General features: G+C 42.1%; 1 protein-coding gene across 4 annotated transcripts in view; it reads left to right on the top strand.

The window, feature by feature from the left end:
* Window positions 1–26,301, top strand: part of si:dkey-34e4.1 (carboxyl-terminal PDZ ligand of neuronal nitric oxide synthase protein) — a 228,781-nt gene that overhangs the window by 171,085 nt on the left and 31,395 nt on the right. For 3 of the 4 annotated variants that reach the window (XM_060913401.1, XM_060913399.1, XM_060913400.1), the window contains 2 exons: window positions 10,760–10,925; window positions 13,963–14,209. In XM_060913401.1, coding sequence (XP_060769384.1) covers window positions 10,760–10,925; window positions 13,963–14,209 — 413 coding nt within the window. The remainder of the gene's footprint in view (window positions 1–10,759; window positions 10,926–13,962; window positions 14,210–26,301) is intronic. The other variant, XM_060913402.1, reaches the window with a different exon arrangement.

Below are 26,301 nucleotides of genomic sequence, written 5' to 3'. Positions count from 1 at the left end.
TAGTTAATATTAATTAATAATTAATTAATTAACTCATTGATTGATTAATTAATTACCTAATATCCAACCTAAGTAAAATGGCATCCCCTCGTGTCTCAGAGGCTGAAGACAACGCTCAAGACGTGTCTCTCTTTGATGTCATCGCAGACCTCATTCACTGCTCTGCCTCCGAAAGAGCAAACATTAGGAACATGAGTAAGGGTGAATGCCAAAATAACATAGATAACGCAATAAAACATATGAGAGATCCAAAAAGAACAACTATTAGTGTCCAAGAGGCACTAGGTAGGCTATTCATGTTACACTTCCAAGATACTGATTTAGAAATCAGATACCTCCATGGAGAGGTTGACAGGCTGACCACCTGCAACGCCGAGCTGGCAGCCGATAACAATGATTTATATAGGGAGCGTGGGCTCTTGAAAAACTCCCTTGATGGTTGCGCCAAAAGGCTAGAGAAAGCCGAAAAGGCTGCCAAGAGGGCTGCCAAGGAGCAGACCCCCCAAGAAGGGCGCGAGGGGCGTGAAAGACCCCCAGCAATGCGCCGAAGCTCAGAGCGGGAAGAGGCGTCCGAGCCGGACACCGTGGATGACCTGGTCGAGGACCAGACATCCCACCAAACTCCATCAACTCGCTACACGACTCCTTCGTCGTTTAAGCCAGGGTGGAGCCATACTGTGCTCATCTCGAGCCCAGACCCATAGCACACCCAGGTCAGTGCGCTACAGTATCCCTGATCCATCTTCGGATGAATCAGACTACGAATCTCGTGCGAAACGGGAGCGATACCAGAGTAGCTCAGATAGTGGGTACTCAAGAAGGAGGCCGCACAAGGACATGCACCAAGCCCTTCGCATACGGCAAATTGACCTACTTGCCAAAGATGTTGAGCGATTCAATCCTGAGAATAAAAGAACAAATGTAAATGATTATTTGCGAGAAATTGACCGATGCCTGATGGACCTGCCAAAAGCCACAACGCGAGAGAAACTTAAACTGATCTGGAAGACCTCCAGTAGCAGCGTTCGTGCCTTTTTAGAGACGCTACCCCCAGATGTTCGCGATAGCTATTCGAAACTTCGCAATTACATGAGGGAAGAATATGCGCCGTACACGGATGAAACCTCCGCGACATTGTGTGCAATACAAATTAAACAGAAATGGTCTGAGGCGCCTCGTGAATATTATAGATGGCTACGTACTGCCTATTTCCAGGGTAGTAGCACACCAGGCTTGGAAGAAGATAGAGGCTTCAAATCCCTCTTCTTACATAACCTCCACCCAAGCGTGCGGACTCAAGTCACACTGACGTGTCAACAAAGTTTCCACTCGATGAGGGAAATTAAGCAACTAGCCCAAATGACCTGGGAGACCAGTCAAAACTACAGACAGAGACGATGATGAACCCAGGGTCCTTAGTCTCCAGGGTGCAGACAGGCCCCCGCTAACCTTAGAAGGAGGTGAAGCTCCAAAAGGGGGACCCACCTGGAGAAATCACGGTCCGAACCGCCACTTGCCGAGCCATCACCAGGGTGAGTGGAATAATCAGCAAGGTAAGGCCAGGAGAGACCGAGGGCAAGGCCACAGTGACCATGGCAACTACTCATCATATGAAAAGGGTCATAAGGAACAAGGCGGTTGGCAGCAAGATCGTCATCCCCGCTCTGGCCAGAAACGGCAGGAGCGCTCCGACCATAGCTCTACACGTAGGGGTAGAGGTGACCGACACAGTGACTCAGACCAACCTGGTAAGTTCTGCTCAGAGCTGGATTCTTTGAAAGCCCAGTTGGCTGAGGTTAAAAGACTGTTACAGAAGAGGTCAGACCCCTCAACAGATAAAACAAAAGAGCCCAAGAAAGATGACAAAGGCCACCCGCTGGCATGACTAGGCCAGGAACCACGAGTATATCTCGTGAAATGGGGAGGAGATCCCTGTGAAACAGCAGGCGATGGTCCGGATGTAGGGCCCCCCCGGTGGTGAAGGCAAACACACAAAACGCACCCCTGATGCAGTTCTTAGGCGATCTAGTTAGAAGGGGCAACGCTAAGCGCATTTACGCCCCCGTGGTGGTCGAGGGTACAATCACCCTCCAAGCCCTTCTAGATACTGGATCGGAGATCATGCTCATATGTGCTAAAGTCTTCGCCACCATCTCTCAGACACGGCTCTCACAAGGTGACCCAACCCCAACCAAGCCCTACTACATAAACTTAGTCAGCTTCATGCAAAACAAAGCCCCAGTAACACAAATGGCATGGTTGGAACTCACATTCCAAGGCATGTCAATCATACATCCCACTTACATCTGCTCTGTGGGTACGGAAAAACTACTGATTGGCCAAGACCTACTTGACAGGTTGGCGCCACTCATTGATTGTCGTCGCAGTCAATTGTGGGCCCAAATCACGACCCCACAGCCAGCGCTCGAAACTAACGGTGTCCCGAGGTCCCGGGGACCATAAAAAATGTCATCGGGACACTAAATTATCATATCTGGGACAATCCCGGGACAATGGAAAAAAAATAGATCTAGAAAAAAAGTTCTACATTAAAGGTGCAGTACGAGATTTTGGAATAACGGTTCCCGCAAGCCATATTTTGAAAAGAAACATTCCCACCCCCCGCGTCTCCACCCCTCCTCCCCCTTCAAAAGCCTGAGAAATTCCGGCTTTATAATGGGTGTCTATTGCGTTACACACCAGTGGAGCTTGTTAAGTTAGAGTGTAGAGAGCTTGGAAAAATAGCTCAAACTTTCTCATTTAAACTGTGTTTTCAGCCCCAATTTTCACTCCACACACATAATTTTCTCAAAAGTAGTAGCCACACTTGTCCTGATTCACACAATGTGTCTACCTGAGTGATAGGATTTACAGTTTTTGAATGAGAAGCCTGAAAGTAATGAGAGCACAGCCGCGCAGCCTCATAGACTCCCATTATAAACATGGCAGAAAAGTCACTCGTTTTTAACTCGCTCTAGTGACCTCATTTTTTACACTACAGACAAAAAAAATTACATCTGTGTGTTCAGGAGAGCCTTGTGGCGCTCACTGTGAAAGAATTTTGTGAATATCTCCTTCCGTTTTCGTGTAAATCCCCGTTGTTTGGAGGGAGCGCACTGAGAGAATCCTGCGCTCTGTGTGACACTCTGCTGGCTCTCACACACACACACACACACACACACACACACACAGAAGGGACGGGCTGGTCGCGGGCTTCAGTCTGATTGACGTGTCAGTATCCAATCATTTTGAGGTGGTACCTCGATATGATTGGATGGCGTTTTTCCTTTATTTTACACTGTAGACTGGATTAAAATATTTCGTTTTTTGGGTCAAACCTTCTATTGTACTGCTTGCAACATGGGTGTGCATTTCATCCATTGATGGTATGGCTGATGGCTTTCAAAACATCTCTGAATGGGGCAACAGGTATATTACATAAAAATGGATAACGGTAATGGTGAAAATGATAAGTTGGCCTTATATATGCCAACAGATATTCAAGGTATAAGTAGATGAAACGAACATAAAAGGGGTCTTATTTTCAGCTAAAGTGTACTGCAGATGTAGTGAGTTGAAACATTTTCTGAATGAGCTAGTTGGCCCCTTTTAAATAAACAGGTATCTATTCATACAGTGAGATCGCCAAAGTTTAATAAACTGAAAATGCAATAACTGTAATTTTGAAGTAGATGATGTATTGGACATGTGTCACTTGTTTTGTGACTTATTGTAAAAATGATATAAAGGGTTCAAAATCGTATAGTTACAAATATAATAGTAACTTCATATGATAATATTAACCACTGGTTATTTCAGAGAGGAAAAAAATGGGGACACTATTGCTTCCATTCGGGACAATGCAACACAGAATTCGGGACCACTGGGGGACACAAAGAAAAAAAGTTAATTTCGAGCCCTGCCCACAGCCGTTGGATCCCACAAAACATGCACAAGCCCTTTGCGATGAGATTAGTGCAGACACCGACCAACGAAGCGCCACGGGAGACCAAATTTCCGATGAACTTCAGTTCATGTCCTTGTACACCGAGTCTGGTGTCAAAACACCTGACATCGCAAGTCCCCCTAGTGGCCACAATTCTTTGGAAAACCACGCCTCTTTCCTTTGTTCATTGAGTAACTCAACCTCAGCTATGTACTGCCCTATCCTATCAGGTGAAGTGCGAGTCAATGGGACCACGGTCCTCAATGCAGCTATGATTCTTTGGTCTGAGAAATCCGCTATCAGCCAGACTTTGTTTGACACGCTGTGTCAAAGCCATTCCTGCCCCGTATTCGTGCAGAAAAGCCTCCCTCTATCCATCGACTCAGACAAAGGCACCCATTTCACTGCTGGTGTAATGGCTGCGCTGTGGAACATGTTAGCTGTTGAGGTGAAATTCCATATCGCGTACCACCCTCAATCCTCTGGTCAGGTTGAACAAGCCAATCAAACCATTGTGAGCATGCTGCGGAAGTATGCCACCCACCATGGTAGAGATTGGGATGTGAAACTTCCCTTGGTGCTAATGGCCATTAGGTCCACCCCTCATCGCACCACTGGAGTCACACCCTTTGAGATGATGACTGGGTGGGAGATGGTTCTCCCACTGCATCTCCTGTACAGACCAGAGGACATGAGCGTGTCCTCTGACAAAGGACAAAAAAAAAAACATTGCTTAAAGAAATAAATAACAAAACACATTTGCCCAACAGCATGTGGCAGACTCCCCAAACACATGAAAGAAGATTCTCTGGTCAGATGAGACTAAAATTAAACTTTTTGGCCATCATGGGAAATGCCATGTGTGGTGCAAACCTGTCACTTTCCATCACCCTGAGAACACCATTCCTACAGTGAAGCATAGTGGTGGCAGCATGCTGTGGGGATGTTTTTCATCTGCAGGGACAGGGAAACTGCTCAGGACTGGAGAAAAGATGAATGGCACTAAATACAGGGCAATTCTGTTAGGACTTTTCATTTCCAATTCTGCAAAGGACTGGAAACCAGAGGTTTAAGCTGTGATACATGAAAGGTGGGGTGAACACGTTGTATGGTGAGTAGTAATGCCAGTCTAATGGAACATGGGTTTGATTACCTTCTTGATGAGGAAGGGTCCAAGGAACCTGGGTGCCAGCTTGTGAGAGACGGCCCTAAGTGGCAGGTGGAGAGCATAACTCATTGACCCACTCGGTAGGTGGGTGCCTTGGAGCGACGTTTGTCGGCCTGCTTCTTGGGTGCGGAGCAAATGAGTCTTCTCTGGGCCAATGCCCACGTTCTCCTGCAGCAGTGTATAAAGGCCTGGGCTGATGGTATGATGACCTCTTCCTCCTGGCTGGGGAACAGTGGTGGTTGGTACCCTAGTGAGCACTGGAACAGAGAGAGACCTGTGGCAGAGGAAGGGAGAGTGTTGTGTGTATTTGATCCAAGGTAGGTACTTGCTCCAAGAACTGGCATCCCTGGACGCCATGCACCTGAGTGCAACCTCCAAAGCCTAGTTAGCCCATCCTGCCTGGCCGTTGGTCTGTGGGTGGAAGCCTGAGGAGAGACTACAGGTGGCCCTGATGAGTTTGCAAAAGGCTTTCCAGAACTGTGCAGTGAACTGAGGACCCTGGTCAGAAACTATGTCAGTAGGCAGACCATGTAGGCGGAAAACATGGTGGATGAGTAGTTCTGCGGTCTCTTTGACTGAGGGGAGCTTGGGCAGAGGAATGAAATGGACGGTCTTAGAAAAATGGTCAATGACAGTGAGAATGCATGTATTGCCACCTGAGTTGGGGAGTCCTGTGATGAAGTCCAGGGCGATGTGAGACCAAGGTCGATGTGGAGTAGGAAGGGGTCTTAGTAAGCCAGCAGGGGGTTGATTGGCTGTCTTGTTCCGGGAGCATGTGTCGCAGGCTGCCACAAACTCCTGGATGTCCTCCTTGATGGATGGCCACCAAAAGCGCTGCTGGATGAGAGCCAGGGTTCGGGCGGCTCCTGGATGACAGGCCAGCTTGGAACCGTGACCCCACTGCAGCACCTGAGTTCGCACATAATGGGGAACAAACAGATGGTTATGAGGAATATTGTTGGAGTTACCTTCACCGGAGTCCTGTTCCAGAGCCTTCTGCATAAGCATCTCAACTTCTAGAATAGCAGCTCCCACCAGGCAGCGTGGAGGAAGGATAGTCTCGGGTGGCTTGGACTCCTCTTGGTGGGAAGAGAACATCCTAGACAGGGTGTCGGGTTTGCCGTTCTTGGAACCTGGGCAGTAGGAGAGCATGAAGTTGAATCGGGAGAAGAAGAGAGAGACCAACGGGCTTGACGAGAGTTGAGACATTTGGCAGACTTGAGGTACTCCAGGTTTTTATGGGTCGGGCCAGACTAGGAACAGGAGGTCAGACCCCTCGAGCCAGTGCCTCCACTCCTCCAAGGCTAGTTTCATGGCCAGTAGTTCTCAGTCGCCAATGTTGTAGTTTCGTTCAGCTGAGGATAGCCGGCTGGAGAAGGAGCATGGGTGGACCTTGTTGTCGTTGGCCCTCTGGGATAGGATGGCTCCGACCCCTGACTCGGAGACATCAACTTCAACGATAAACTGCTTGGTAGAACCGGGTATGGTGAGAATGGGTGCTGTGGTAAACCTGTGCTTGAGACTGGAAAAGGCTTTCTCTACTTCCTCCCCCCCCACTTGAACTTGGTCTTGATCGAGGTCATGGCTGAGAGGGGTCCGGCCACTGTGCTGAAGTTGCGGATGAGATGCCTGTAAAAGTTGGCGAACCCCAAGAAGCGCTGGAGCTCTCGTCTCGAAGATGGAGTGGGCCAGTCAGCGACTGCCTCCAGCTTGAGGGGGTCCATCTGGATCTTGGCTGATGAAATTATGAACCCCAGGAATGAGACAGAACCTTGGTGGAACTCGCTCTTCTCTGCCTTAACGAACAGCTTATTCTCCAGCAGGCATTGAAGAACCTGCTGGACGTGACCCCGATGTTCCTCCAGGGAGCAAGAGAAAATCAAGATATCATCCAGGTAAACAAAGACAAAGGTGTTAAGAAAGTCCCTCAAGACATCATTAACCAACGCCTGGAATACCGCGGGCACGTTAGTCAGGCCGAAAGAGACTACGAGGTACTCATAGTGGCCTGTAGTGGTGTTGAAGGCCATCTTCCTCTTGTCCCCTTCCCTGATCTTTACTAGGTGATAGTCGTTGCGTAAGTCCAGTTTAGTGAACACCTTAGCTCCCTGGAGTAGTTTGAAGGCTGTAGTCATGAGTGGTAGTGGGTAGCGGTTCTTGACTGTGATGGCGTTGAGACCTCAATAGTCAGTGCAGGGGTGGAGTGACTTGTCTTTCTTCTCCACGAAGAATCCCACCCCTGCTGGAGAGGAGGAAGGGTGGATGATCCCAGCTACCATGGCTTGTCTCTCGGCAGGGGAAAGAGAATAGAGACGTCCCTTGGGTGGCGCCATCCCTGGCAGGAGGTCGATACCGCAGTCATAGGGCCTATGAGGGGGACGGGACACTGCTCGGGTCTTACTGAAGACAGGCTTGAGGTCCAGGTATTCCGGAGGCACATGAGAATGGTCGGGAAACTCGCTGGCTGAGGGCGTTTGGTGGGAGGCAGAGCGGAGTTCAGACAGGAAGCTAGGCAGGACTGGCTCCAGCCTAGGATGGTGTGGTCAGTCCAGTTTAAGTGGGGGTTGTGCTGCATCAATCAGGGTAATTCAAGAATAACGGGAACGTGAGGGTTGTTCATGATGTGAAGTTGTATAGTTTCAGAGTGATTGCCTGAAATCCATAGGGTGAGTAGGGTGGTGAGGCGAGTGATGGTGGTCAAGCCAGTGCCATTGAGTGTCGGGACGGTGAGAGGGACCTCGAGGGCGAGTAACGGGATTCCGAGATCCTTGGCGGTGGCGGAGCAGATCAGGTTCCTGTCCACCCTGAGTCATTGAGTGCCTAAAGATGGTGATGCTGATTGTTGAGAGTGATGATGATGGGGGCAATGGTCGGTTGACAGGGGACTGGTTCCAAGCATTGCCCACCAGGGCCCCTCGATTCACTGGTGGGCTCGTCCTTTTAGCAGGCAGGCTTGGCAGATGTGTCCCTGCTGACCGCAGTAGAAACAAGCCCCCGTCCTCCGTCTGCGCAGTCACTCCTCCACTGACACCCGTACCCGATTTACCTCCATGGGTTCGATGGACGAGGCGGGTGGTGGAGAGGGGTTGAAGTTGCGGCGGCTCCTCTCTCTCCTCCATTGTTGGACCCGCGCGTCAATACGATTGGCAAGGTCCATCAGGCTGGAGAGGTCCAACGGCAGTTCCCGTGAGACAAGTTCATCCTTGATGGCATCGGATAAGCCATGTAAGAATGCGTCAACCAGGGCACTCTCATTCCAACTGTATGATGCTACCAACATCCAGAACTCGATGGCATAATTTGAGGTAGATCGGGACCCCTGCCACAGCTCCATGAGCTCTCTTGCTGCCTCCCGGCCGGACAGAGAACAGTCAAATGTTCACCTCATTTCCTCAGAGAATTCCTTGAAGCTGGAACAGGGCGTGTCGGTGGCCCAGATCACCGTCCCCCATTCCCTGGCCTTACCGGTGAGGAGCGTGATGGTATAGGCTACCCGGGAGCGTTCTGTGGGGAAAGCCAGAGGTTGAAGCTCCAAGATCAGCGAACAGTGACAAAAAAAAGATCTGCAGGTACCTAGTTCTCCACCATAGGGCTGAGGCGAAGGGAGTCTTGGTTCGTGGAGAGCGGCAGTGGTGGGAGGTGAATAAAGAGACGGCTGGGCAGGGGTAGGCACGGCTTGGGAGTGCTGGAGTTGTGTGGCTAGGAGGTTGAGTGAGTTGGACAGGGTGGCCAGGTTCTGAGTGATCTGCCTGAGTTCCTGTTGGTGGGTCCTGAGGAGGGCTCCTTGCTGCTGCATAGCCGTTCTCAGATGGTTAAGTTCCGCTGGATCCATGTTGGCCAGAACGTACTGTTAAGGGTGGCGAGATGTGGTGAATTAGGATCCAATAGCAGAACACAAACCAGAAAATCCACTGAATAAAAAAAATGATTTAATTAAAGTCCAAAAAGAGTCAATGAACAAAAATAGCAAAAATAATCCAGACAACAACGAGGTAGACAAAGACAAAGTGCTAATATGAAAAAAACATGAAAAATAGTTCTGACAAAAACTGGAGGCAAAAAACGTAATGCAAAAAACATGAAAAACTGACAAAACGTGAGTGCAAGGAACTGTAGCTAAGACTAGGCAAAACAGAGAGCAAAAATCCAGGAAGCAAAAAAAATGGCACAGAGACAACATGAGAAACAGACAAGACGTTCTGGCAAAGTCCCCTTCTGAGAACGGCCTATTTATACACAGCAGAGCAGACCAGGAAGTGAATGCCGGCAAGATGGAAGTCCTGTCCCAGATCCAGATTGCGCTGAACCAGGAGATAGTAAATCGTAAAGTGGAAATAGTAAAGTGGAAGTCCGAGGCGGATCATGACAGATGTGTTGAAAGCAGGAAAAATGGGCAAACATAAGAATCTAAGTGACTTTGACAAGGGCCAAATCATGATAGCTAGATGACTGGGTCTAAGCATCTCCAAAATCTTGTGTGGTGCTCACATTATACAGTTTTTACTACCTACCAAAAGTGGTCCAAGGAAGGTCAACTGGTAAACTGGCGACAGGGTCATGGGTGTCGAAGGCTCATTGATTCACATGGGGCTTGAAAGCTAGCCCATATGGTCCAGTCCCACAGAAGAGCTACTGTAACATAAACTGCTGAAAAAGCTAATGCTGGCTAAACCAGAAAGGTGCCATTTTGGAGATACTCAGACCCAGTCATTCAGCCATCGCAATCTGGCCCTTGTCAAAGTCACTGAGATCCTTATGCTTGCCCATTTGTCCTGCTTCCAGCACATCAACTTCAAGGACTGACTGTTCTCTTGCTGCCTAATATATCCCACCCCTTGACAGGTGCCATTGTAATAAAATCATCAATGTTATTCACTTCACCTGTCAGTGCTCATAATTTTATGGCTGATCGGTATATTTCTTAGCTTAGCACGGTTTTAGTAATATTATCTAAATGAGCACCAAATAAGAGACCAGTCAATAATTGCACAAAGGTCTTTGATTGCTGCACATGATGTCAGTGAAAGACTATCCAGATATACATAATTAGAAATGTTTATTTCTGGCTGCATGTGGTGTTAGTCGAAGTATTTCTGTCTTGTCAGAATTTAGTAGGAAATTACACAGCAACCAGTGTCTCTCGTCCTTTGCGTGTGCTCAAATTCATTAATATGGTGTCTGTTTTCTGATACAAGAGTTTACTTAAAGTAATGAAGATTTAGCCCTTCCTTTTCCAATTCGACTAATGATCCTAATTAATAGCGTCATCCCTTTCAAGGTATTTTCCACTGAATGCAGCCTAGAAAACAGGCACAGCTTTAGTATGTTAGACCAAAATATTACATCTCTGGTTTGTAATCAAAGGGTCTGATCCGCTGATCTGAAATAAACTCTCTGCATTAATCTCTTCACTGAGACAGCAGACATATAGTGAAGGTTATTGCTTTTGGGAAATGCAAACAAAACTAATAAAAGTCTAGAAGAAACCCGAGCACTGTCCTCCCACACTGTTTGAATATGGTATGTGTGTGAAAGAGCCAGTCTGTTTATCTAAGAGTCTGATTAGCTGATCATTATCTGACCACCTGTATTTAACGCTCTTTCCTCCTCCCATAACTCTTCACTTTCGCCTGAACTTATCACAGGTGCAGCTGCTGAAGGATCAGATAGCAGCAGAGACGGCTGCCAGGATGGAGGCTCAGGCCAGGAGCCACCAGCTGTTGCTTCAGAACCGAGACCTGCTGCAGCACATAGCGCTGCTGGTCCAACACGTCAGTGAGCTGGAGGCCAAAGTCAACGGTCATACAAAGAGTAAGAAAAAAACACAGTGCATACACAATCACTCACTTTACACTGGCAAGTGACAGTGACATTCGGCCAGTGTTTGTGCATGCCACAGAGCTGTGATTCCAGACACAGCAACAAAGTGAACTGTGAATGGAGATGATCTCTGGTATATGCAAATTAGATCTGACACTGTAAAAAGCAAGTTGTCCAAACAATTGGCTTCATTGATTACTCAGATCAATCCCAGGAAGAAAAAATAAAGCTTGGAAAGATGTAGCAGAAATAGTTGGTGCCTCTGGTGAGTTTACATTGCTGGTACAGGAAACTTGCTTTGCTAATCTGTTAACGAAGCTAATTCTGAAATCTAGTACCGAACATGTAAATTAGATATATGTTAAACAACTTGTATTGTTTTGTATAAACACGTAGTACACTGCAAAAAACGATATCTTAGCAAGTGAAAATATCTTGAAAAGAGTTGAAATGATCTAGCATTTCCTATTAGAAGAATACAAGACACCAATTCTGAGATTATTAAACCTAGTTCTAGATTGCAACCAACTTATTCTAAGATATCTTATCAAGTAAAAATATCTGTCCATGCAGCAAGATAATTTCACTAGTATCAAGTCATTTTCTCCTCAAATTCAGTTTTCAATTTTTTGCAGTATATATGGCCATACACGTTAGGTGGAAGGGATGGCACGCCCTTTCTCCCCGATCAGTCACAGTAACACTCGCTAATCCTGGGCATCTGTGTGCACTCATCATGGGCATATGCATGTGGAAGAGGGTAGATAGCACTTTTTCTCCAAGTGTGTTACTGTGTATGAGCAGAAGTCAGATGAGACTGAAATTGAACTTTTTGGTCATCATGGGAAACGCCATGTGTGGCGCAAACCTAACACTTACCATCACCCTGAGAACACTATTCCTGCAGTGAAGCATGGTGGTGGTAGCATCATGCTGTGGGGATGTTTTTCATCTGCAGGGACAGGAAAGCTGGTCAGGATTGAAGGAAAGATGGATGGCACTAAATACAGGGCAATTGTGGAGGAAAACCTGTTTGAGTCGGTCAGAGGTTTGAGACTGGGACAAAGGTTCACATTCCAGCATACTTTAAACAAATTGTATTGTTTTGTATAAATATATTGTATATGGCCATACACGCTAGGTGGAAGGGATGGCACGCCCTTTCTCCCCGATCAGTCACAGTGACACTCGCTAATCCTGGGCATCTGTGTGCGCTCATCATGGGCATATGCATGTGGAAGAGGGTAGACCGCACTTTTTCTCCAAGTGTGTTACTGTGTATGAGCAGAAGTTTGAAAAGATGAGGTCGGTTGGCTTCACATGTCTTGGAGGAACCATGAAGCATGTGCAAGCCTTCACACGTCCCGGTTGGTAGATGTTGGATGATAGTAGGTGGGAATTTGCAGTTGACCAAATTGGGAGGAAAATTTAAGCAAGTTTTTGAGATGATAATTTGGCTGCACATTTATTTTTCCCTCAGTTATTTCTTCCTCCTGCATGAGCGCATCTTCATTCCGCAACTGCATTGTTCCTCAAGTATGTCTTCATGCCAAAAGAGGATGTCAGTAAAGGCAAGAATGGCCCCCAAATTTAGTATACTGGTATGCATTTTGGGATGCAGCCCAAGTATATGTGACTCACGATTGCTTAGACCCCGTCCACACGTAGCCGGGTATCTGCTAAATCGAAGATATTTTTCTACGTTTTGGCCTGTCATCCACATGAAAACACATCAAAAACGAATATTTAAAAAAACTCCGGGCAAAGTGAAGATTTTTGAAAACTCTGTGTATGCCTTTACGTGTAGACAGAGATAACCGGAGTTTTGCGTTTTAGAACGTCACAATCTGCGCCAAAAAAATGACAACAAATCTGCCCTGACGTCAAACGTGCGACCTTTGTTTACTGCAGAAGCCAGATTAAGCATGGACAGAGTAATGGATCGGAGTAGTGCCTTGAAAGCGTTAATTATTGTGCAGGTGCTATTTACATGTTTAATTTTAGAAGCCCAACTACTGCTCCAAGAGCACAGGTGACGGACAACATTGCGGTCGATGATTTACCCCATCTTAACCACTCCACGTAGGCATGTTCCTCGCCGAAATCATCGACGCCGCTTTTGGATCAGACCGGGACGTACTGCCAGCTGGTGGGAAAACTTTGGGGAAATAATGCCATCTACAGGTTTGGAATGCTTATGAATGTGATTGAAAACGCAGATGTTCGGTTATGTGTGGAAGGGATTTTTTTCGAAGACGAAGTGGTGTGGATAAAACATTTTTATAAACGGAGGGGGGGAAAATGTTCGGTTTTAAAAATACCCGGCTACGTGTGTACATGGCCTTAGTGTTGTACAAATGAAATAACTTGGGTGTACTCATTTAGTACTGGCTTTAGTAAACATTACAAGAGCTTGTCTTTTAGCTGCTGATATTCTGTAATATCATAAATTGGACATAGCGAGTTGCTTAATGTTAGACAGATAAAATAAAAGATCTAGACCCTGTTAATAAATCAGTTTGCATGCTTTTTCTTTTTGTGCATTGTATCAAGTTTGCACGTTTTTATACACATACATGCACACAAACCTTTAGTCAGTCAGGGACTGAGATGTGTGATGTGTCAGTAGCAGAGTTTTTTGGACTTTAACACAGCAAAAAAAAAAAGAAGAAAAATCAAATCTGAGAAGACAGAGATGGAGTACATGAGAGCTAAGTGGAGATTAGATTAAATTACACTCTCATACTTCGGCCCACACCTAAAAGTCTGGTGCGTCATTTGTTTGGATGAGATGTTCAGCTTTTATGGAGTCTATCTTTCAAATCTAATCCATTCCAGAGAGTTCAGCAGGTCATCATCACTGGACTTGTTGCCAAAACCTGTGTGTGTGTGTGTGTGTGTGTGTGTGTGTGTGTGTGTGTGTGTGTTTCTGCTTCTTGGAATGATTTGCGCCTGTGCTTCAGTGTAAGCAGATAGATTTATTTGTTTTTAACTGACTCATAACTGATTGATCTTTCCTGTCCTCCAGATGAAGCCTGGAGAAACTCGTCATCCTGTTCTCTTTCTCTCAACCTGAAAAACCACTACAGTTCAGACCAACCTATCACCTCCACGCCGGCAAGAGAGGGCCAAGTCCCCCCCACACCCCCTTATACCATGACCTGTGCTGACTCCTACCTCACCCTGCTCAGAATGGGAACGTCCAGCGTCATGGCCAACGGCGTGCCAGCAAACAGTGGTACAAGCAGTGACTTCACAAAGGCAGTGGATCAGCGGTATGTGGGATTTGTTTTAGCTTTTATATATATATATATATATATATATATATATATATATATATAGTGGGCGGCACGGTGGTGTAGTGGTTAGTACTGTCACTGTCGCCTCACAGCAAGAAGGTCTGGGTTTGAGCCCCGTGGCCGGTGAGGGCCTTTCTGTGTGGAGTTTGCATGTTCTCCCCGTGTCCGCGTGGGTTTCCTCCGGGTGCTCCGGTTTCCCCCACAGTCCAAAGACATGCAGGTTAGGTTAACTGGTGACTCTAAATTGAGCGTAGGTGTGAATGTGAGTGTGAATGGTTGTCTGTGTCTATGTGTCAGCCCTGTGATGACCTGGCGACTTGTCCAGGGTGTACCCCGCCTTTCGCCCGTAGTCAGCTGGGATGGGCTCCAGCTTGCCTGCGACCCTGTAGAACAGGATAAAGCAGCTAGAGATAATGAGATGAGATGATATACAGTACTGTGCAAAAATCTTTGGCACCCTATTTTTTTATACAAACTTTGTTATAGATTTCTATTTTATGACTTCTACATTATCGAGTCAGTACAAAAACATTTTAGAGTTCCAAACATTCGTTTTTCAACACAAAATTAAATGTTACAGAACAAAAAAAGGTTGTATCTGAGCAGCATGTTACATAAGAGAGCATGTTTCAGATTGAAAAAGAAAACATAGTGAAGGCTACTGGGTTTTGGTGCAAACTGAAGAAGCAAGTATGACGGTCAAAATGTCCAGAAGAACTGCGGCTGGTTCTGTAAGACCTAAAACCTACAGCTCATTTCCTTATAAAACTGCACTCGTTGTACCTGAGACTACTGTTTTTTGTTTTGTTTTTTTAAAGCAAAAGGTCATCTCATACCAAACATTAACTGTTTCGTTTATTATGGCTTACTGCTTATAGTATTTTTTTAATGTTGAAACATTTAATTTAATTTAATTATTTAATGCCATTTTTGGTCTACAGCATTTCTTTACATGTGTCTAAGACTTTTGCACAGGACTGCACATATAAACACAGAAGATTATACATGAGCACGAATTTGAAATATATTTAGGTAGGCTCTCTTCCTTTCTCCCACCTCCCTTCTCAGCTTTTCCACTCATCAGTTGGACTAACAGCACTGGTTTAAAGTATTTCGTCTTTCTTTGCACACACAAACTACACTTAGACTATATTTGTAATGTAACATTCACTATGTAGGTGTATAAAACTACACAGGGCTCAATGTTAACTTTTTTTTATCACTCATCCAGTCGGACAAGCAGTAAGATTTTTCACTTGTCCTAACCAAAACCGTTCTATTACTATGGATTTACTAGTTCAGTGAAAGGAAAGTGATTAACAAAGTTCTTCAAAAAGCAGGTATAATTATGATAATCATCGTGCTTTAATGATTTATAGTTTTTCAGCAAAACTTTAACTGTAACAGTAAACAAAAACCTCTCCAATGCCCCATTATGGTGTATGTGTTGTTTTAACCCATTACCTGATCTGCAGTTTTAAGAGTTAGACTCATCCAAACTCAAGGCTTCTGGAGGAAATAAAGTTAAATATTGATTAATCCAGTAAAACTTGAAGTATAAATTAATTTAAATAAATGAAACAAAAATAAAATAAACATTGTGGTCACCAGGTGAAGGGAGACTCCTTGGGGTTTGTTTGTTTGTTTGTTTGTTTGTTTGTTTGTTTGTTTGTTTGTTTGTTTGTTTGTTTGTTTTTTGAGCCACTTAGGAAGGAACTCGTGTTTCCTTTTATTTTCATATGACTGTTTGGTTTCTCTTTGTCCTTTTATCGTTTGTGGGATTGTCATCTTTTTCACTTTCTTTCAACAAAATGAAACCGAAAGAAAAGAAGTAGGACGTGATGAGGGTGACAGAATCACGTTGTGAACGGAAACAAATTGTAAGTGAGTTTGGCACTGTCGTAAAATGCCCCTGAAATATTTTACGACATTTGTGATGGTTAATGTGAACCATACAAAAGAAAAATGCACTGAATGTCCGAATGAAATGAAAATTTCATTTATTTTATTGAGATATTTGATCGCCATTTCTCTGATTCCGATGAACACAGTCTAATAATCTGTAATGAGGTATTACGCCGTGGTTATTTTTACACACGCACACCTGTTGTCCTCGGCTTCCCTGGAATTTCATAAACAATAACACGGTTAGATCGAGGTGATTGAACTAGTTTTGTTGGAACTTTATTGATGCAAATCTTGAATAATTACTTTAACCCTTTGATTCAAAACATATGCACACCCCTTCTAATGCACAACATGAGTCAAAAATGACCCGCATTAATTTTCCAGGTTATTTCATGCTGACTGAGTTTTTCTTTGCTTTATCTTTTGAAATCAATTTATTTTATGATTGAATATTCCAAGTATTCTTTAAATATCTTGTTTTTAATTACCACAAATCATTAATTTAATTTTTTCTTTCCTACTTTATGAACAAAAATACTTTTTATATTACTACACATGGGTCATCCAAGTGTGATTTAAAATTAAATGTCTTAATACTATAATAATAATTTGCTTCAAGTAATTACTTTAGCAGTGAATGGGGCCAGTTATTTATTTATTAACTATGTTGTTAGCTAAGCCAACTACAATAAAATTAGCTAACTAAAGTAGAATATGTCAACAGCTCGGTAGCTAATAGTAATTACTTGTAACTTTCTGACAAGTAATCTACTCACTCTCAGGGTAACCTAAACATAATCAATTTTTTTCTAAGGTAATGTTAGAACAATTGAAAAACATTACTTCCATGTATTAGATGGGCAAAGGGCGTTGTGCTGAGCTGTGAAATGTCTGACACAAGCACAATTCACAGTTCCCACCAAACGCTGTAGTAAATGCATGCGGGTCGGTTCTGACCCATGTGTGTAAACTTGATGTACCGTAGAATTACAAAAGCTGTGCTTGTTCATAACTTAAGAAAGGAAAAATAAAAATGATGATTTGTGCTAAACAAAAACAAGATATTTACTGCATATTTGGAAAAGTAAATGACAAAATGAATTTATTTCAAAAGTATATCATAGAAACACTCAGCCATACATGAAATAACCTGGAAAATGAATGCAGGTCGTTTTTGACCCATGTTGTGCATTAGAAGGGTAGTGATACAAAAAGGGTTTTTATTCAAAAAGTAAGAAAGGAAAAAAATAAAATAAGGATGTATGATGATCAAAAACAAGTTAATTGAGGAATACCTTGAATACTGAATGATGGAATTAATTTATTGCAAAGATATAGAAGATAAAAACTCAGCCGGGTCATTTTTGACCCATGTTTTGCATCAAAGGGTTAAAAATTGTGATTTTCAACAAATATTCAACTTGTCCCATCAGACAGGCAGATGCGGATTTGATTTGTCCAGACAAAACATTTGGCTGTCCTGGACAGTCGGACTACCATTAATGTCGAGCTCTGCTACAATTGTATTGTTGGCCGACTGGTGTGCAAACCCCATGTGGTCTTCTGTTGTTCCGAGTTAAGTTTTGGCATTTGCTGCATTCTACTCACCATGCTTAAGATGCTTTTTTGCTCACCATGGTTGTAATGAGTGTTTATTTTTGTTACCTTGCATCTGCTTGTACCAGTCTGGCTATTCTCTTCTGATCCTTTGCAAACTCTATATATACACTGCCGTGAGTGAAAATTCCAAGAGATCAGCAGTTTCTGAAATACTCAAACCAGCCCATCTGGTAACAACATCCATGCCCGGGGGGAAAGTAAAAGAGGTCACGTTTTTTGACTATTCACGTAATATTTGATGTCACCATCATTAACTGAAGCTCTTGACCTGTATTTGCCTGAATTAACGTGTTATAACGCTACTGCTACATGACTCAATTGTGTAGCAGGCTGTTTATATGTTCAGTAAATGCAAACCAAACTAAAGGAAGCTGATTTTACTCCAGTCCTCTTCATCATCACATGCTGCCTTATAGCCACAGAGAGTGTAGAAAATGAGAGTGCACTAATATGAAGAGCATCTCTAACAGACTACCTGTACTGTGAAATTAGAGGTACGTAATTTCACAGTAGCGCTCACTAGCTCAGGATAATTAGCATCCAAGCATTAACAGAAGAGAATGTTTTTCCTGCTTCGTAGAACATAAAGCATTATTTATGTTTCTGCTGCTCTGTTACTGCTGAGAAACATGAATATTCATATAAAGTACAGTGTGGCCAGAAGCAGGAGAAAAAGATAAACACTGCATAAAAGATTGAGAGATCTAGATAATGAATGTTTTAACAGAGAGAAGGATGTGGTGTGGTTTGTATAAAAACGTATGTTTTTGTGGGTTTCAGGTTTTCAGGATCGATTCTTAACCAATAGCAGCCCAGACTTCTGAGCAATCTGAACCTCAAGCTACTCCATCTAGGCAAAATAAGGAAAAGAGGAACAATGGCAGAAAATAGGAATGACTTTTACCCTCAATGTGTGTTAAACTTGCTGCAGAATGAACAGCAGCTCACATTGCAGGTTTCTGCAAAATACTTTAACTAATGGATAATGAAATAATATTAGCTGGCTTTTCTCATGGTATATCAGATATATTCCATTCAGCTAGCATGATACTGAACGAGTCGAAAATGAGTAGCTGAATAAAATATACCTGGTATACCACGAAAAAAACCAGCCATTATTATTATTATACATGCACATTCGATGGAACAGTTATAGATTTTACAAAAAGTTAAGAACGCGAGGGAGCTTACCAATATTGAATGCTGATTCTGATCGAATGTAATTTAATGTTCTGTCAATCCAATGTACTGTACAAAGTCAAAGTTCTAACATTAAAAATGGTGCACATCCAGAAAGCTTGAACAACAACCCAACTTATATACAAGCTATATCCAGGTAGACAGTTCAAGTTCAAAGTTACTTTTGGTCGTAGTTAATTTTTACATTGCAGTTGATCAAAACAAAAGGGCTTTGCTGAGTGAAGTCCATGAGTGAAGTCCTCTTGTAAAAGTCTCCGTCACTTTTCCTCACCTTCAAGTAGAACTTTGACAAAATTTCCGCTATTACTCTCTTTTCCAGTTTTTCGATGTCCGTAGGTATGGTTTTCTCTTGCAAATATGCGTCAAGAATATCCAGTGAAGTTTTGGTAGCCTTTCAGGTGTTCAGTGCGTCTGCCTCTTTGAAAATATATCTTCCGCTTTTAATGAAGCAAACCTTGAGGCCATGTTTGTGGACAAACTGTCACAGTCACTCGCTAGCGTGGAAATTTTACGTCTCCAACGTGTCTCTTTTCCAGTTTTTCTCTTGTAAATACGCGTGAAGATTATCCAGTGAAGTTTTGCTAGCCTTTCGGGTGTTCAGCTCGTCTTTCTCTTTAAATCTTCCGCTTTTAATGAAGCAAACCTTGCAGCCATGTTTGTGTACAAAATGTCAGTCACTCACTAGTTTTACATCTCCAACATGTCTCTTTTCCAGTTTTTCGATGTCCGTTGGTATGTTTTTCTCTTGTAAATATGCATGAAGAATATATAATGAAGTTTTGATAGCCTTTCGGGTGTTCAGTGCATCTTTAGTTTCAGTTTTCAGTTTTTTTATTTCGTGCTTAAACTGAGCACTGAATTAGCCTCGTCTTCTCTCTTTCCTGGCCAACAAAGAAATGATTGTGTGCATCGTAGCAGCAAAGTTTTGTCATTGGCTCTTCGCATGAGCTCCGATGTGTGACGTCGTGTTGTCTTGACAACGTGCAAGATAATAACAATATTGCATGCTCATTCTCCACTGGGGAGAATGGTGCAATGCATGTAGGATAAGCAATATAACAGTATTGCATGCCATTAATAAACCTGCTAGAAGGGAATAGAATGCATGTTTTATTCCATGGAAAAAGTGGCCTGTATGTATAATAATAGAGGATATTACACGTTGCACAAAGATATGAAGTTTATCTTCGAGTGGTGAACATATTCACAAGTGAGCAAAGTGAATGAGTGAAAATATTTTCAACATGAGAAGATAAACTTTGAATCTTCATGCCGTTGTAATGTTCTTTATATTATATAGACACATCCACAAAAAATATGCAAGTTAATCAGAACAATTTTAATTTTGAACCGGTTCGCCATTTTGACAACACATATCTAGTCAGTGGGGAAAAAACTGGGAGTGACGTCATCGGTGTGAAATATCGGAATTATTATACATACAGAACACTTTTTTGATGGAATAAAAACGTGTTCTCTTCCCTTCTAGCAGGTTTCATTCATTTGGTTTGATAGCATGCAATATTCTTAGCATATCGCTTATCCTATGTGTATTACATCACTCTACCCAATGGAGAATGAGTGTCGAATACGGTTTACGATATTGCATGGTTGTCAAGACAACAAGACATCACACGTCGGAGACGTTAAACTTCCACACTAGCAAGCGATTGCGACAATTTGTAAACAAATATGGCCACCAGGTTTGCTTCATTAAATACGGAAGATTTTGAGAGAATTTTGAAAGAGAAAGACAAGTTGAACACCCGAAAGGAATGTATATGTATAATAATAATAATATTGGCTGGCTTTTTTTCGTGGTATATCAGATATATTCCATTCAGCTACTTGTCTTTGACTCGTTCAGTATCATGCTTGCTGAATGGAATACAATGAAACCTCATCTTACGACCACTTCAAAATTACAACCACCTCAAAATTACGAACAGTTTTTCACGGTCCCGATTGCTTGCTTATATACACTAAGTAACTTTAAAAACGCACATTGATAAAACTTGCTGAATTCGTGCTGAGTTTATCTCAAGAAGAAAAGAAATATATCACAATGGAAAAATAACTTCGTTCCGCCCGAATAAGTTCCAAATCTGTGCTCAAATCAGAATTTAAGGGAGTTGTACTCAATAACGTACAATATGACTCAGGTAGTCAATGACATGGACAGGCTTTAATTTTCAAACAAATTTTGCATACACTGTACACACACAATCTTGCCTATAAATACCCGGGGGAAATGATGGGAAAATTGTCATTATTGAAGATGCCACGCCTAAGCCAAAATCAACGTGAACAGGCCATCAGGATGTTGCGTGCCGGAAGTACACAGACAGAGGTCGCCCGGCACTTTGGTGTTCATCATTCGACCATTTCCCGTTTGAGTCAGCGTTACAGACAGACAGGGAGCACCAGGGATCGTCCACGCCCTGGTCAGCCTCGAGTCACGACGCCAGTTCAGGATCAGCACATCAGGCTAGCTCACCTCCGTGACAGATTCCTGACACCCTCAGTCACTGCTGCTGAGACCCCTGGACGACACAGACCCAGAATCTCCAGCATGACGGTCCGAACATGAACCAACTGTCACTTTGAATTTTTTTTATTGTGAATTAATTCTTGAGTTTGACAATAAATGTCCTTTATCGATGTTTCAAGATGTGTGTGCATTACATACAATATCATAAATTTCAAATATATGCATGGATCTAAAGTGATATCGTGTTGAATTCCATTGTGCGTTTTTAAAGTTACTTAGTATATTTTATTGGTCGTGGCCTTCAATAATGCGACCACCTCAATATTGCGCATTACGACCATTAATTTCGGTCCCACCCGTCGAAAATCAATGTAATTAAACCTCGAAAATACGGGCGCCCCCCCATCATGTCAAAACACGGGGCACAAGAGCTTTCACAATATCCGGTTTACGTCATGCCATCATGCCGCAACATTTTTTACGTCATGCTGCAAAATTAAGATCGACTTGTTTGACAATGAGTAGAAAACGCAATGAGTTGTCTTTGAAAGAAAAAAATTGATCTGATTAATGAAAGTGCGGGTAAAAGTCAGCGTCAGCTAACAGAAAAGTTTGGAATTGGCAAAACGCAGGTAATCTATGCAATGAGGTGTGAAGTGAGCTTTAGTAGATCAATTTAAATAGAAAAAGTTCAAGTTGTTAAACGTGTCATAAGGCCACACCAATTTAATTAGTTGGTTCTCGGATTTTTTCAGGAAAAATATGAAGCAAGCGGGCGAAATAAAATTTTAAAAATGCTCTGATGGTAAAATTAGCGGTGGAAATAGACCAGACAATACAGGCAAACCAGTAAACAGAATTTCAACATGCCTGTCAAAGATTTTACGCTTCTGTTTGCTGAATATCCTAACAATCACAAACACAGGCTTTGTAGGATTCCCCTCCACAGGCATGTTTCTTCCGCAAGTCTTTATCTAAAGTGAATGGGGCGATTTGATTGGTTTTCGGCGTCACCCTCACGTCACGCGACCTTTTCTGTTGGCCGGAGTTTGATTTCGATTAAATTTTTTTTTCATTTTGCATTTTTTTTTTCAAGCGGCGATTCCGAGAACCAGCTAATTAAATTGGTGTGGCCTAATTATGAAAGAGTATTCAGAATGAGATTTCAATTTCTTGTTTCAATGACTTGTGTAAGTTTGCTGTATGGTTTACATTTAAAAATGGTATGGTTTTAATTATGATTAATTCTATTACAAGTTTATTAAAAGTTTAAATGAAAACTTAGTTATATTGTTTTTTACATGTTGTATTACATGTACATTTGTACTTGCTAGACACACACACCACACACATGCTATAATTTTGTTTAAATTTAGCTTGTTGATTTAATCATTTATCAATGAAATACAATAAACTAGTTCATAAATTTATTACATGTAATACAACAGTATTAAGAACATCATGCATGCACGTTGCTACAGTATGCAACAGCTCAGCAACTGTCAGTATATCTTGCCAACTCAATATTAAAACCACCTCAATATTAAGACCACTTCGACCTGGTCCCAATGGTGGTCTTAATATCGAGGTTTCACTGTATATCCGATATACCACGAAAAAAAGCCAGCCAATATTATTTACGTCACTCAGATCTGAGATGTATTTCATATGAAAAATATGAGTTTTTCAACACAAAAAGATAAACTTCATATTTTCAAGCCAACACATGATGTTCTTTTTATTATTTAGACACATTCAGAAACAAAAAGTACCCAAATTTAACAAAACAATTCATCGATTTCCTCACAAGTGACACACATAAATTTATGTCACAGTTTTGGTTCTCCATGTCCCAGATGGAGCTTGTATGAAAAATACGAGTTGCGTATTTCCCACTAAAACACTCACGTCCATATAATTTAATTGCATATGGAACTTTTCAGTTCCTGACTCATATGCAGGATTGATAATACAGTGCCACATTTTCATTTCTCTTGTATTTTCATCCTACTTTTCAAATCTCTGCATCATATTTTTCCCTTTGCCTCATTATTCAATCCTTAGACATGTCAAAAAAAATGCAAACAAATATAATGAAAGTGTATAAGAGGACCGTCTTCCTACACTGTCTAAACGTAATATGAAAGTGTGCATGTGTGTTGGAGAGAGTTTCATCAAACAGGCAATGGAAATTTTTTTGACCTTTTGCTGGGTTCTGAGGATTCATTAGTGTGCGTGTGTGTGTGTGTGTGTGTGTGTGTGTGTGTGTGTGTGTGTGTGTGTGTGTGTGTGTGTGTGTTCGCACATGCAAGAACCACCTGCTCTTGAATTTTCAATTTCTGGGAAACAGCACACACACTTTCTCTTTTTCAAGCCTGACAGGATGTTTTATTGCCTTGATTTTATTATATTTTTAATCAATACTTGGCATGTGATTTTTATTATTTATTAATTTATTTTTAACCCCAGAAATATCAGTATCTCTATGGTGGTGGCAGTCTTCGTGATGCACAATAGATTACCTGATTTTTTTATTTATTTTTTTACATTCGTCTGATGCTAAAAATTTACAGTGCTCGACACAAAGCACCACATGAACACAATTTTGCATCCTCATACACTTGAAATATAAAGTTTCTAATGAAAGGAGAAAGGTCACACAGTCAAAAGTCAAAAAGAGTCTGAACATTCGTACTCTAATCAAGCGTAGATAGTATCAGCAATACGAAATAGAGTGATGGGGATAACGGAAGAGAATGAAGTGGATTATTTACTCTGCCGTGCCTTCAGCGGCAAAGGCTCACTGAAACTGGAGAAGTGTGTCCACTGTAGGTTTACACTACCGTTCAAAAGTTTGGGTCACCCAGGCAATTTTGTGTTTTCCATAAAAAGTCACATTTTTATTTACCACCATAAGTTGTAAAATGAATAGAAAATATAGTCAAGACATTTTTCTGGCCATTTTAAGCGTTTAATCGACCCCACAAATGTGATGCTCCAGAAACTCAATCTGCTCAAAGGAAGGTCAGTTTTATAGCTTCTCTAAAGAGCTAAACTGTTTTCAGCTGTGCTAACGTGATTGTACAAGGGTTTTCTAATCCTCCATTAGCCTTCTGAGGCAATGAGCAAACACATTGTACCATTAGAACACTGGAGTGATAGTTGCTGGAAATGGGCCTCTATACACCTATGGAGATATTGCACCAAAAACCACACATTTGCAGCTAGAATAGTCATTTACCACATTAGCAATGTATAGAGTGGATTTCTGATTAGTTTAAAGTGATCTTCATTGAAAAGAACAGTGCTTTTCTTTCAAAAATAAGGACATTTCAAAGTGACCCCAAACTTTTGAACATTCATATTTTGAATATTCCTGTTCTTGGCTGACAGGAGCAGAATCTGGTGTCGTATTCTGCTGTTGTACAGTGCAGTATAGAGTAGGAGACTCACTTGATGTTTTTTTTTTGACCCTTCTGTGCAAGACTGTTGTACATGAAAATCAGCACAAGCTCTAAAATATGAAAAAGCAGCCCATCTGCTACTAACAGCTATCCCATGCTCAAAATGTTCCCAGTTATATGTTTACTTTTTTGAGGACACTAAGTAACAGAGGAGTGTTGAACTGACATTCTGTAGTTATTTCAGCATCGAGACATGCATAATGAAAACGAAAGCAAAATGTTCATGGAGCATTGTTTATAAACACAGCATGAAAAATAAGCTGATGACAAGAAGAGCTTTGTTGAAGGACGCGGTGAGCAGATGTCCCTTGTAAACACGCCAGGAATTCCAAACACACCAAGAGCTTATATGTGGCTGTTTCGAGCTTTGTAAACACACACACACACACATTGGTAATATTATCCTTCAGAGGACCTTCCACTGACATAATTATTAATGCAGCTAATTCATGCAATCCCTCTGCACCTAACTCTTAATTTCAGTAAGAAAGGAAACCTATGAAGCCCCGTCCATGACATGAAAAAAGAAAAAAAAACAAACTCACTATTGAGCTTCACACTGAAGAGCTGAAAAGCATTGGTGCCTTTTTTGTCTTTTTTTTTTTTTTAAATCAGACTTGATTTATTTTTTTTTTTAGTCTGCTAAAAAAAGGCACCAATGTTTGTCAGCTCTTCAATGTAAAGCTCAGCAGTGAATAAGCCCTGCCTTCTGCTTATATTTTATATAGCCTGCTTATTTTGGCCACTGGAAACATCTGCATCTGATTGTATAGCCCAAGAGCATTAGCTCAAAATTGAGTCCAACCCGGAACAAATTAGTAACAAACTGAATTTTTCAGAATATGTTCAGAATACCCTTAGGAATAACATACTAAAAGTCCCCGGGAATCCACCTTGTGCTCTCTGAGAAATTCAAGATGGCGTCCAAAATGGCCACCGATTGGAGATTTTTCAATATCTCAGGGATAAAACATAATATAAATGCAATTAAGATGTTAAATTATATGTTCTCTCATACAAGCAATGCAAATTCACCATTGTCACACTGTTAAAATTAAAATTAACCAAGATTACAAGTTCATTAATGTGGAAATTACATGGAATTTGATGGTTGACATGATTGACAGATTAGCTTAGTAGGCTACCTACATACATGAACATAATGTAAGACAACAATTAGACATCAATTTCCTTAATATTTAGTGCATCTTTAAGCTTTGATAAAATATTAAATGGAAATTAAATTTGAGAACTCTATCTTCTAAAACTACAATGACAAGCTGTTTCAGTACACTTCTTCAACATTCCGGCGACTTTCATGACAAAAAGGTCTGCCTCAATAAAAGCTCTTGCTTATAAACAATGAGTAGACTTAAACACTTCTC

The sequence above is a fragment of the Neoarius graeffei genome, chromosome 28 (genome assembly GCF_027579695.1).
Source record: "Neoarius graeffei isolate fNeoGra1 chromosome 28, fNeoGra1.pri, whole genome shotgun sequence".
In the NCBI taxonomy this organism is placed as follows: Eukaryota; Metazoa; Chordata; class Actinopteri; order Siluriformes; family Ariidae; genus Neoarius; species Neoarius graeffei.
This window is presented reverse-complemented; position numbering and strand designations above follow the sequence as displayed.